The 12,208-nt window shown below is 37.1% G+C and overlaps 1 protein-coding gene across 1 annotated transcript in view; it reads left to right on the top strand.

Annotated features, from left to right (window-relative positions):
* The window catches only part of LOC108578664 (TGF-beta receptor type-1), a 67,897-nt gene that overhangs the window by 20,728 nt on the left and 34,961 nt on the right, over positions 1-12,208 (top strand). Inside the window, exon 2 of the mRNA XM_017942039.1 lies at positions 4,574-4,688. Coding sequence (XP_017797528.1) covers positions 4,574-4,688 — 115 coding nt within the window. The remainder of the gene's footprint in view (positions 1-4,573; positions 4,689-12,208) is intronic.

Here is a 12,208-nt window from a genome sequence, read left to right as displayed (position 1 = left end):
CTTGAGGGGAAGTTGCGTTGTAGGTAAATGGTTTAGACAAACGAATTTCAATCAGCTGTCGATAATGTAACACGCTGATAAAAGTACGGAAAACTAAAAATTATTAGGTCGCCTTGTTCTCTTACCTACGTTGGCGCGTAAGACATATTTAACAGCGCAGACGTTAATTTCTAAGCGACTCATACACGATAAATTGTTATTGTAAAGGAAGCCTCAGGAAATGTATTAGTATTTTTTAACAGTTAGGAAACTGAAATGTAAATATGTTTTTCCTATTCCTGAATAATAAAAGTAGATTTCGGCGCGTTAAAAAATTGCTTAAGGAGCTAAAAAATTTCTGGCTGCAATGAAAAATAGCGTGCCACCACAGACCGACAGCCGCTATTTAATGTTAAAATTTTGAAAAATTTGACAAAATCAGACGACATGTCGTCACTTTAACCGGAACATTTCGGCTTTGTTTAAAGATAATATTTTGACCTTGGGCTCATTTCATAGCAATAATCGCTGCTAAAGTTTCAATTGCTAATTTGACACTGTTCCCACTCGTAGAATAATTTTGAAGAAATACCATTGGATTGCTTGAATTTTAACCTGTAAAATAAGTTTATCGAAATAATAGAGAAATTTTGGTAACATGGGATATAAAATAAAGTTTACCATGATACTATCTGTTCGCCTGTTTATGGTGTCTGCGCGACGTAAACTTAATTTTTTCTCGAGCGCTTGAAAATATCATTCCGGTCAATTATCGACTGCTCATCTATTTACCGACTGCTCGAACGATACCCGATCGACATCTATTGTTCATAGAAGAGTAAGTGCGATAGCTTTATTCTATCCCTATTGGCTGACTATAAGGGAAGACCTAAGAGTAACTGCGATAGCCTCATTCTATCCCTATTGGCTTCCTAACAGCGAGCCGTCGCAAGTTCCCCTACATCTCCCACTTTTAGGCCCTGCGTGACGTCAGAGGCTTCACTTTAGGTTTGTCCGACTATAGTTTTGTATTTAGTGGACTGTATATTTGATTGAAAAACGAAACACCACACTTTATGTTTTAAACCTTGTATATTACAAATATGTGTTGTGTGGCTGTCTGTGTATCTACATGTATGTTTGCTTGTCGTCTCTAATTATATTTGCTCTAAGGGTGGCTGTGTATGCTGTTTTATAACCTTGGTGTCTGTTTCTGATTCGTTTTTAAGTTGCGTGGGAGGTGGTTCAAGTGTGTCGATTGGTCTCTTGTGTTTTCGGGGGTGATGGTGTTGTCGAAGGAGTAGGGAAATTATTGCAAACTATTCGTTATATTGCGATACAGTAACGGTATTCCGGTCGCCAGGTAGTTTCAGCGCGAGTGGTGTCCAGATGTGCGAGTTTTCGTCTTCGATTTTTGGACACGTCTGTAAGAAATGCGAGATTTCGGCGGCGAAGTGGTGGCCTGGACTTTGTCACCCAGGAAGAGAAAGCGCCATAAACTAAGCCCTTTCCCCGGAAAGTCGAACGAGGGGGCTCCAACGGTTTTTCGGAACAACGCGGGATACGACGCGGAGGGGACACTCTTAACCCTTTGCACTCGGAGGTCATTTTGTAACAGAAAAGTTTGCAAATCGAATGTTTGAAATTTTTTAAAATTAACGCAGAAATAAACTATACTATTTTATTTAAATATTCATCGTATTCTCCATTTCACTCTCCGCAGATCTGCTCTCTGACTTGATTAATTATTCACCAAGTGACGATTGTTTAATGTCGCTTCTCAGTCACTACTCGATTACAAAGGGTTAATATAGCCGTAAAATTAACGCAGAAATAAACTATACTATTTTACTTAAATATTCAACGTATTCTCCATTTCACTCTCCGCAGATCTGCTCTCTGACTTGATTAATTATTTACCAAGTGACGATTGTTTAATGTCGCTTCTCAGTCACTACTCGATTACAAAGGGTTAATATAGCCGCCGAGCGAGACGGACACCCGAGTACCTTAGCAATACATTTTTTCCCCACATAATACAATACATTTTTGGTTAATAACCTATCCTGTGTTACATTTATTCAAGTTGTGCTAACACGTCATAAACTCATTGTCCTATGGTCTTTTCAAAACTGTTTGGCCGTTTATGACCGAACAAAGGAGAATTAAATTGTACGAGATATTCGATGCAGTTTTCTTGGTAGCGATAGATAGAATTCTAAGGGAAGTTTAAATTGAAGAAAGTTTCGCCAGATGTAATATTTCAGTGTCTCAGTTTGGGATTATTTTCGAGTGGCAATTTTACAGCGGGGATATTTGATTGGCTAATTTTTGGTGGCAAGGTGATCAATTTTCAGGGTGCTTGAAATGGTAGCTAATTAGAAAGGAGCAAATGAATTAAGGAAGGTAGAAATTCGGAGAAACTGGATCCTGGAACAGTTGCCAAAAACTTTGGAAATAGGTCAAAGTGTCTGTACCTTGAATTTCATCGTGCTTTATTAAATACTAGCGTTCGATTGACGAGGATCTTTTGGCAATTCTGGATGAATCGAACTTTTTACAGCGTCTGTTTTCCACAAAACAGTTTTCCATAAAAATTCGAAAAATGTAAATTTGAAAGAGATTATGAATCAACAATACAAATGTTTGTTATACTTTTTCATATCCCACGAAATCACATATTAATTTTTCCATAGAAATTCAAAAAATTTGAAACTTTGCAAATTTGAATAAATCCAATTAGAGATTATGAATCAATAATACAGATATTTATTAAATTTTTCATATTCTGCGAAATCATACTTTAAGTTTCCCCCAAAAAATTCGAAGAGTGTCGAAAATATTTTCTGGCCCAAAGTACTTATCGTTTCAGTTACTCCTAATATTTTATCCGACATTTACCTTTTTGTCAAATTAAATTTTTTTCAAATATTTATTACAATTCTTCATGTTTTAAGTTTCCCACACGAATTGGAAAAAGCGCAAACCTCCGTAAATCCGAATAAATTCCATTAGAGATTACGAATCCCAATAATTTCCATTGCTTTCGTTCAAGTTCCCGCGTTGGATGACATCGACGACGATCGTGGACTTGGCTCGGCCACTATCGCGACTTACACCTGGCCAGGTTGCAACGAAAAAATATGTTAAGATCGAAATGGCGTGCGTCATCAAGACCGTGATAAATTCCCGAGAAAATAATGCCGCCATCATTTTTCTCACGAGTCACAGTAAATCGCGTTGCACTCGAGCCTCGAGCCACGTTTCTTTCTTCCAGCTTGCCGAACCTATTACGAGGGATATTGCTTCGTAGCTTTGGACACGATTAACCCGGTTCGTTTAAATAGTTACGCAAATAATACATTTTGACATTCGAAACATCAAATTCTCGTTATCTCCACTTTTCTCTTTTCCCATCGTTTTATAGTTTCACGAAGTATGCAATCTTAATTTTCTTATTTTTCTTTATCACTTTTCTATTTGACGAAATTTGAAATATCACGAAAGAACGAAATGTCTCTCGTTATCGAGCCTCGTCTCCTTATCACGCTAGATTATCCACGAATTCCTTGATCTATGGATGAAAACAGCTATCAGTGTACAACTCGAATGTCATGTACAGTGGATTCCGGTTAATTGGGACACATTGGGACCGGACTAATTGAAGATTCAATAGAGTAAAGACGTTTCCTCTGAGACCGTAAATAAATCGTATATTACAAAGTGTAAAGACTATTTCATTCCACAACCCATTTCCAATATTTTGCATTTTCTATCTGTATATAACACGAGCAGGTAAATGAAGATGTTAAAGACCTCAATGAGACCTTTACTTGTAACCGTACTTCCAAAAGCGGCTTCCCCCAGAGGGAGAAACCCTAATTTGTCCTAGCTGCATGCAGTTTTCAGTAAATATATTAGAATCAGTTTGACTTTCGCTGGATACAAGAATTCTTTGTACGGTCCTGACCATGGTTTCAAGTACTTATCTGCTCGTATTTCTGTCAATTTCGGGGTCCCGGCAGCTAAAACATGTTTACTTTGACACCTAACCGATTTTACGACCTCGCTACATCGTGGCCCCGACTATATGTAATATTCGGTCTTGAATACAAATGTGTGTTTAACCGTTTGAGTGCCACGAGCCTTTCTTATTTCCCGATCGAGAATTGCCAAACGGCACGATTGCGCTTGTTATATTCCGCGTCCAAAAATGCCAAAGAGCGCGATTGCGCTGTTTTCAGCTTACATGTAATAAATATTTCCTACAGTTAGTTTTGTTCCGACAGTCTCCTGAGCATCAGGTCTTAGTGACATCAGTGCAGCCTAGAGCGCTGGCGCTTTTAGGACAGGATAGAAGAAGCGCGATCGCGCCGCTTGGCACTCAAACGGTTTAAGCATGCAACAATAAGTAATAAAATAACATTAATAAATACATAAACACGTATTTATATTCCGTTCTTCAGTATCTGTCCCAAATAAACAGCGGGTCCCGCTTAACCGAAATCCACTGTATATATAATTTAAGCTATTTAGCCTGTTTATCACTTAAAAGAAAAACAAGTAAAATTTGTTACTTTTTTATCTGTTTCAGGACTGTTGAAGTGTTATTGCGATATTTGCGTGGAAACCAATCACACGTGCGAAACCGATGGCTATTGTTTTGCTAGCACCAGCTTGGAGAACGATGTACGCACATACGCTAGGAGGTAACGTATTTTGCATGGGTATTTACCATCAGAGTGATTCTTCACTGACCGAAATAAAAAAAAAGAAGAAAATTCTCGATCGTCGTTTATAGGTATTACAGAAAAATTGGTTTCTTTTTGCAATAATTATCACAGAAACGACGTAATTTAGAGAAGAATCGTTATTAATTCGACCAGTCGGAGAAATATTTCGACTGTTACAAATCGATTAAATCGGGAATTATCACGGGGACTATTCGCGAAACGCGGTGATTGATAATATTCGGTTAAAACGGATCCTCGATTGAAACAATGTAAATTTCTACTTTGAACCACGTCGAATGATAAATTTCACGGTTAACGTTGATTCACACCGTGTGTCACAGAACGAACAATGTACAATATAGATGTTGAACGAACGGTAATAAATATTGATTTCCACCGCACGCATCTACGGAAGTGAAACAACATTTGTTTGACGTAATCACGTTATCTGAACATATAGAAGCGGCAATATCTGTCGGCGTTTTATCGCGGGAACAGTTGAACAATGTGTCCCGAGACCGGGGCACCGAGTATCCGGCAAAAATGATGTTTCAACTTAATTTCAGCGTTAATTGGACATTATTGAGGAATAAATCATGGAGAAGGCAGTAAAAGTGGAGGGCGAGCAAGCAGCGGGTAGTGTAGCGCCGATGAAAAATTCTTCTTGTTTATCGTTTATGCCCACCGTGAAACGCACCGTGTAAAACGTATAAAAATACACCAGATAAGAATTATCGTTCTTACATAATTGCGGTTTTAAATTACGCCCCGGTTTTTATCACGCCGCGTAACAGATCCATCCGGCGCTGAAACATTTTCTGAATCGGCGGCCGCTCGGTTGTACGAGTAACTGTGAAATGGATGTCTAGAGAGTTTCAAGCAGTTCGAAAGAGTTGGACTGGGTCGTTCGTTTGGAAAATTTACGAATTCGATTTCTGTGAATTGCTCGGAGTACTCTGACAAGACGAATTTGATTTTTGAAATTTCGAAGTCTCAAGTAACGAAATTTTCAACTGAAATTTTCGAATATCGACATTTCAAATTCAAACTTTCGAGTATAAAATAAGATATTCCAAATTCAAATTTTCAAATGTAAGATATTCCAAAAATTAAAATTTTCAAATGTAAAATATTCCAAAATACAAATTTTCGAATGTAAGATATTCCAAAATCTAAATTTTCAATTGCAAAATATTCCAAATTCAAATTTTCAAATGTAAAATATTCCAAAATTAAAATGTTCCAAATTTCAGTATTTCCAAATGTAAGATATTCCAAATTCAAATTTTCAAATGTAAGATATTCCAAATTCAAATTTTCAAAGGTAAGATACTCCAAAATTCAAATTTCCAAGTATCAAAATTTCAAACTCCAATTTAAATGCAAATTGAAACTTTCCAATGTCGAACTTCGAATTCGAAATTTTCCGAACACACCTAACGAGGTCTTGAATTTAATCGAATAAAAGTAGCGTTACGAACACAGCTTAACGCTCGAAACGGCTGAATATTTCGAGTATTCGGACAATTCTGATTCCCCGAGCTGCTTCGATCGCGTTCACCGCGAAAGGAAGTTCAACAGTCCCGTTCTGTTACCGATCGATTCCCTCGTTGTAGTTTCCAGGAACGTTTAACCGCTTTTTTCAGTTGGCCCTGCGAGGCATGATTAGCGTCTGTTTCGGGAGTTTCGACGGAAACGAATTATTGTTGTTGGCCGGTGGTCGCGTTGGTAACGCTTCATGTGGCCACGTTTTCGCATTTCTCGTCCCTCTACCAACGAAATTCGTGGGAACACAACAAGGCACACTCGATCCCTGCTCCACACGATTCTTTATTTATTATTAATATTATTATTATTAGTTTTTCATTTTCAATTAACGCGTGGGGGTAGCCATCTTTTTTCAGCAAACCGAGGAGAAAGGATTTGAGAAAACTGTTATTCATCTGTAATGATTGTTGCTTCGAAACTTTCTGTCCCTTTACCTTTCAGCTGGGTAGACATTTCGCGATCAATTGATTCCGTTTTCACCGCGTCGAATAAAAAGATTCCGATATAATTGGGCGGAAATTTCAAAGGTCTCCTCGTCGGTGCGGATAATAAAACTAGAAAAATGATTGTGTAAATATTGATATTCGATTGTGCAAACGAAATAGAACTTTCTTTATTATCGATTAAACTGTCTATCCAATTGTGAGACGTAAAACTTTTTATTATGGCTCGAGTAATATAAAGGATGAAATGATATCAGTTTCGAAGGATTGCGGATATTAACAAAAGTGGTATATAAAATATTTCTTCTTCTAGATCAATTTAAAAAAAAATATCACACGTTGTATTTACAGATTCTCAAAAGTATCGTAAAACATCATCGAACGTTTAAATTTTCTCAATTAACCCCTTAACATATGACAACGTGTCAGACACGTGGCAGAGATTCTAGCGAAGATGTGAGAAAAATAGTTATATTAGTAAGAAAAATTCATTGTAATCCTAATTTTCGTTTGAATTTGTAAGACCGAGGATTGCTAAATGTAATTAATCTGTGACAGATTAGTTTTCGTTACCTGATGCAGTACTAAAACAAAAAATGGCTGACGCTTAGATGCATAGTCAGAAAAGAAATCATATGTTAAGGGGTTAAAGAAAAAAAGTAAAGATTCTCCCTTCAAACGAACGGAGAAATTTCCTAAAGAAGAAGATTCTCCTTTTAATATTAAAGAAACGATTGGAGTGTAATGTTATTGTTCCACGAAGATGTATGCACAGAAATGAATCGTGAATGAATAGAATTTGCATCGACGTAGAATACATTACTGGCTGTGTATGGCTCGTTTAACGAGCTTCCACGCAAATTGTATACAAGGGAGTATGATACGACACGCAGTTTCGAAATCGAACGAAATCGACCGTGACGACGATATGCGACAGTCTGAGGTCGCAGACGTGCGGACGGGGCCTAAATGTTTAATGCCCCAGACGGATAATTCGGATAATTCAGCCCCGGAGAGATCGTATCGAAAATAGCACGACCAAGATTATTTGATTGGTCGAGACGTAAAAGCGGTACAGGACAATTTCCTTTCTATCGAACGATTACAAAGTGACGCGGTTAATCCGCGAATCGTATGAAATTTTCGTTATACTTGGTTCTCCTTTTTTAAAACCGGTTATACTTACGAATTCATTCCCCCGGCCGTCCATTACATTTCGCCGCTCTTTCAGCTTTTATGTTTAGTTAAATTCTTTATTGCGACACTTTTAATTGCAGTTAGATCGGCACGAGTGTAGCTTCACTTTCTGAAAAGAAAATGTACACCTGTGTGTATTTCTTCTTTGAACTTTTATTTTACTATAATTTTCATAACCTTTGTGCAATTTATTTTTATTATTATTTAAATAGAAATACGGAATTTGCGTTTCATCTTATACTACCGAGAAGATTTCTCAATCCCTTGACTTGTGATTTTTTTTTACAGACGTAAACGTGAGCTGTTTATTACTTTAATACTGTGCGAAGTAAGAAAATTACTATATTAAACATTATTTGCAATTTGATAAATCTCTCAGTTGTAAAATTCAAAATTTAACTTAGAATTGATTTTTTTTGTCTTGACCAGAATCTGTACCACGAATTTGATTCGTTGTTAAATAAATAATATTTCGTTGCTTCACTCTTTTATAAAAAAAAGAATAAAATATACAAAATTACTATATCTTTCGTAACTTCTGTATAACTTATTACTTTCACTATTATTTACATTAAAATATGGAACTTGTGTTTCACCTTGTACCACCGAGCAGACCTCCTACTTAAAAAAATGTTCTAAATTAATTCCTCACCGGTCCACTATTTCATCAAAAAGAAGATAAAATAAAATGTATAAATTCGTATACCTCGACTACGGGATCACCTTCAGAAATATAAAAGCTGATATAACCTCAAACAACCCCTAACGAACTTCATTCCACTTCACTATTCACACTGAGCCAACGGCGAAAAAAAAAGGAAGAAAAATATCCCCACACAATTTCATTCTCCACGTAAAATAGCAGGAAATTGCTTTCAATGCCGATCTAACTACCCGAATCCCGCGACCACCCATCGACAGTCGAACGGGGGGCGCGTGATACGTTCGAATAAAAGCTGTATTTTATCGCGTGCGAATTGCCCAGGAAGATTAGTCGGTTGAGTTGAAGGATAAACGGTGAAAAATCGCGCTCGCGGGTTAATGCATCGGCGTCGAACGAACTGTTGAAACTAAACGTGGCATTGTGTGGTGTTGTGAAAAGGTGCCTCGACCGAAAGCAATGGTTCCCACCGGAAGAACCGCGCTCCTGCAACAGTAAGCCGGGCATCTATCGGTCCAGCATCTGCTGCGATAAAGAGTACTGCAACCTGAATTTATATCAGGTCTTACTATCTCCCGACTCGCCTGAATTATCCTCAGGTATTCTTTTTCTCGCTGTTTCGACCAGCCCCACCTCTCGACCATTCCATCTTTACCTCTTCTTCTTATTTCGTTTCACTCTAATCTCTTGTTTTTTTTCCCTTCTCCCCCCTTTCTTTCTTCCTCCTTGTTTAATGTCGTTTTTCTTTTATTATTGTTATTAACACCTTATCGACAAACGACGTTATTTTTGACTAGATTTTTGTGAAGGGAATTTTATTCTATATTTTTGACCTACATTTTCTTTTCTGCGGTTTTACCGCGATTTCGCGTATGGTTTGTGTAATTGAACGGGCGAGAGGAAAAGGGGAAAGATTCTGTTAAATCTGATTTGCAGATAAAATAAAGTAATTCCCAAGCGAGGATTTTTAAATAATGTGAGTAGATAAGGAAATTTAGTAAGCAGCTGTATTTATGAAGTTAGTTTTATCCAAAATTATAGTAACAATTACCAAGCGAGAATTTTTAAATAATTTTGGTAAACAAGTGAAATTTAATAAACAACTATATCAGTTTTTTCAATTACCTGAAAATATGGTTTAGTGAAACCTTTTCTTTCTTCTGCACGCCTATTCAATTATTCGCTGTACTGTTAATTTTAAGTCAAATTGGATTTACTGTCCAATTAAAATATCGTTGCAACGCGGGCCATCAATCTTTGAATAAAACGACACCCATACCGAACACTCAGTGTTTCTTTCAACCCTTTCGTGACCAGTGTGATGTATACATCCCACTCGAGTACTCCAACAAAAACTAATCTCAATTTAGTATCGATTATAAACGCGAAGATCAGTAAACCAAATTAAAAATACATACACTACCGGCCAAAAGTTTGGAATCACTCAGCATTGCAATTTACACAAAAATTTGCAGAAAAAAGTCAGCAACTTTGAATCAATTGATAAAAGTAAAATTGAGATAAACTTCAAATCTATAAAAAAATAGCAGCAGATTTAATATCGATGAAAAGTGGCAGGTGATTCTAAACTTTTGGTCGGTAGCGTATATAATTTGGTCACGAAAGGGTTAAACACGATATTCAAAATGGTAACAAGTGAGTGATAAGAATTTACTAAAAAAGAAAAATTGAAGGTGGTAACAAGTGACCATTAAGAATTTACAAAAAAAGCAAGAATTACCACAAACTAATAAGCTGTGTAACGAAAGGGTTAACCACAGCTGATACGATAACGAAAGTGGTAAAGAATAAGCTTTCGTAATTTCCAAAATAAAAAAAGAAAAATTAGCACAAATTAATAAGCTGCGTAACGAAAGGGTTAACCACAGCTGATACGATAACGAAAGTGGTAAAGAATAAGCTTCGATGATAATTCCAAAATAAAAAAAAAAAATTGTCACAAATTAATAAATCAACTGTGTCGATAAGGTGTTAAAACGTGTACTGTGCGACGATTTTCGAGGGAGCCATAACGATTCTCAGTTGGACGCGTGAGAAACCACGTTTTCTGCCGTAAACGCACGGGCAACGGACACACTAATCCCGCAGGTATATAGGCATCATCCCGGTCGGAAGGCATGCGCAGTTGTTGCCCGTACGAGGCGAGTTTTATAAATCGATGCCGGGGCGAAATTGCAAAATGATTCGCGTAATGTTCGTTTTTGGGTGTGGTTTACCGGTTGGCGAAAATATCCCTCCGGCCGCGTAACCGCAATCCTTTTTCGCCGACGCCGGGACGAAAAAGAGATTGTGACTAAAACTGCCCGCAGAGCTTTTGCGGCGGTTTTTTTCAACACGATCACCAACCAAGATCGGAATGGACGTGCGCTTCGATATATACCTACATATTGCGGCTTCCAGAGGAAATGAACTGTTTTTCTCTTTTGCTTTCTTTTTTCCTCCACGCAGTTTGACGAGATTATCGTTCGGCTATTGTTTTTCGGTACGGGGCTGAAATGGGAATATATTCTGCTCGTTTTCCACGAAATTGAAACGATAATGGCGGGCGCTCTCTATTGTTTTCCGATTCATTGTTTGTTATCGTGTAATAGGTTTAGATGTTCTTGGGTGTATTAATATTTCGCAACAGATGTAGCACGCTGTCGCGCGTAATTGAACGGGGTAATTGGGAGATTTAGAGGAGGGGTCAAATTTCTCGTACTAATATTCGCGCGCACTCGTGGTTCTTAAGTTACTGTAAACGCTGTGTGACTTGGAGGTTAGGTATCCATCGATCACAATTTACAAATTTACAGTTATCACGTATTTTATAAAAATTTAGTTTTGTATTTATTCTTGCTTCTCGTATCAAAGTGTGAGACAGCAATCAACCGTGATTTCTCTTCTCACGGACGAAGAAAAATCAGGTTACAGAGGGTTAATGTTTTTGCACTCACATTTCAGTTCCACGAAATGAAGTTTTTTGTAATTTTATGAAGATGCAATTTTGTTACGAAACCAAGTTGAAACGTGGCGATTACTTAACGCACAAATGACCGCACATTATTTCTCACACCTTCACTCTTGTACCGAGATAAGAAATTACTTTGAGTGCACGTGTTTTTGTGTCACCAGGTAGAATCTTTTATAGATAAGACTTCAGGAGTAATCGAGGCTTTTGATGTTTACCTCGGAAATCTGTCAAATCGTTTAAAAGGACATAATTTATTTAAAAAAAGGAGAAATGTCTCGAGCGGTCTTTTGCATCTGAGCTTCGAAGGAACGAGAAATTTCGTGAGCGGCCTAAGTGTTAATGCTCACCACTTATATTGCTATAGAAGTTGGTAAAAAGAGCCAAACGTTTTAGCGTTTTCTAATAGGTCGATGGCTACGTCATGAGAAGAAAGTTAACTCAAGCAGAACTTTCCAATGTGTTATATTTACTCTTCGAAACTGCAACGTACTTCAGTATGGAATTAGCCTAATGAATGCTGTTTCCAAATCTTCGATTCGTTATTATCATAGAAAATTGAGCAAAAATTTGTCAAAAAAATTGATTTAATTATTTCATAAATTCTCCTCTTTTTAATATCTAATTAAAATTAACAATATTCCTGCATTAGGATAATATCGCTGTATTATATTTA

The sequence above is a fragment of the Habropoda laboriosa genome, unplaced genomic scaffold (assembly GCF_001263275.1).
Source record: "Habropoda laboriosa isolate 0110345459 unplaced genomic scaffold, ASM126327v1 scaffold45, whole genome shotgun sequence".
NCBI lineage: Eukaryota > Metazoa > Arthropoda > Insecta > Hymenoptera > Apidae > Habropoda > Habropoda laboriosa.
This window is presented reverse-complemented; position numbering and strand designations above follow the sequence as displayed.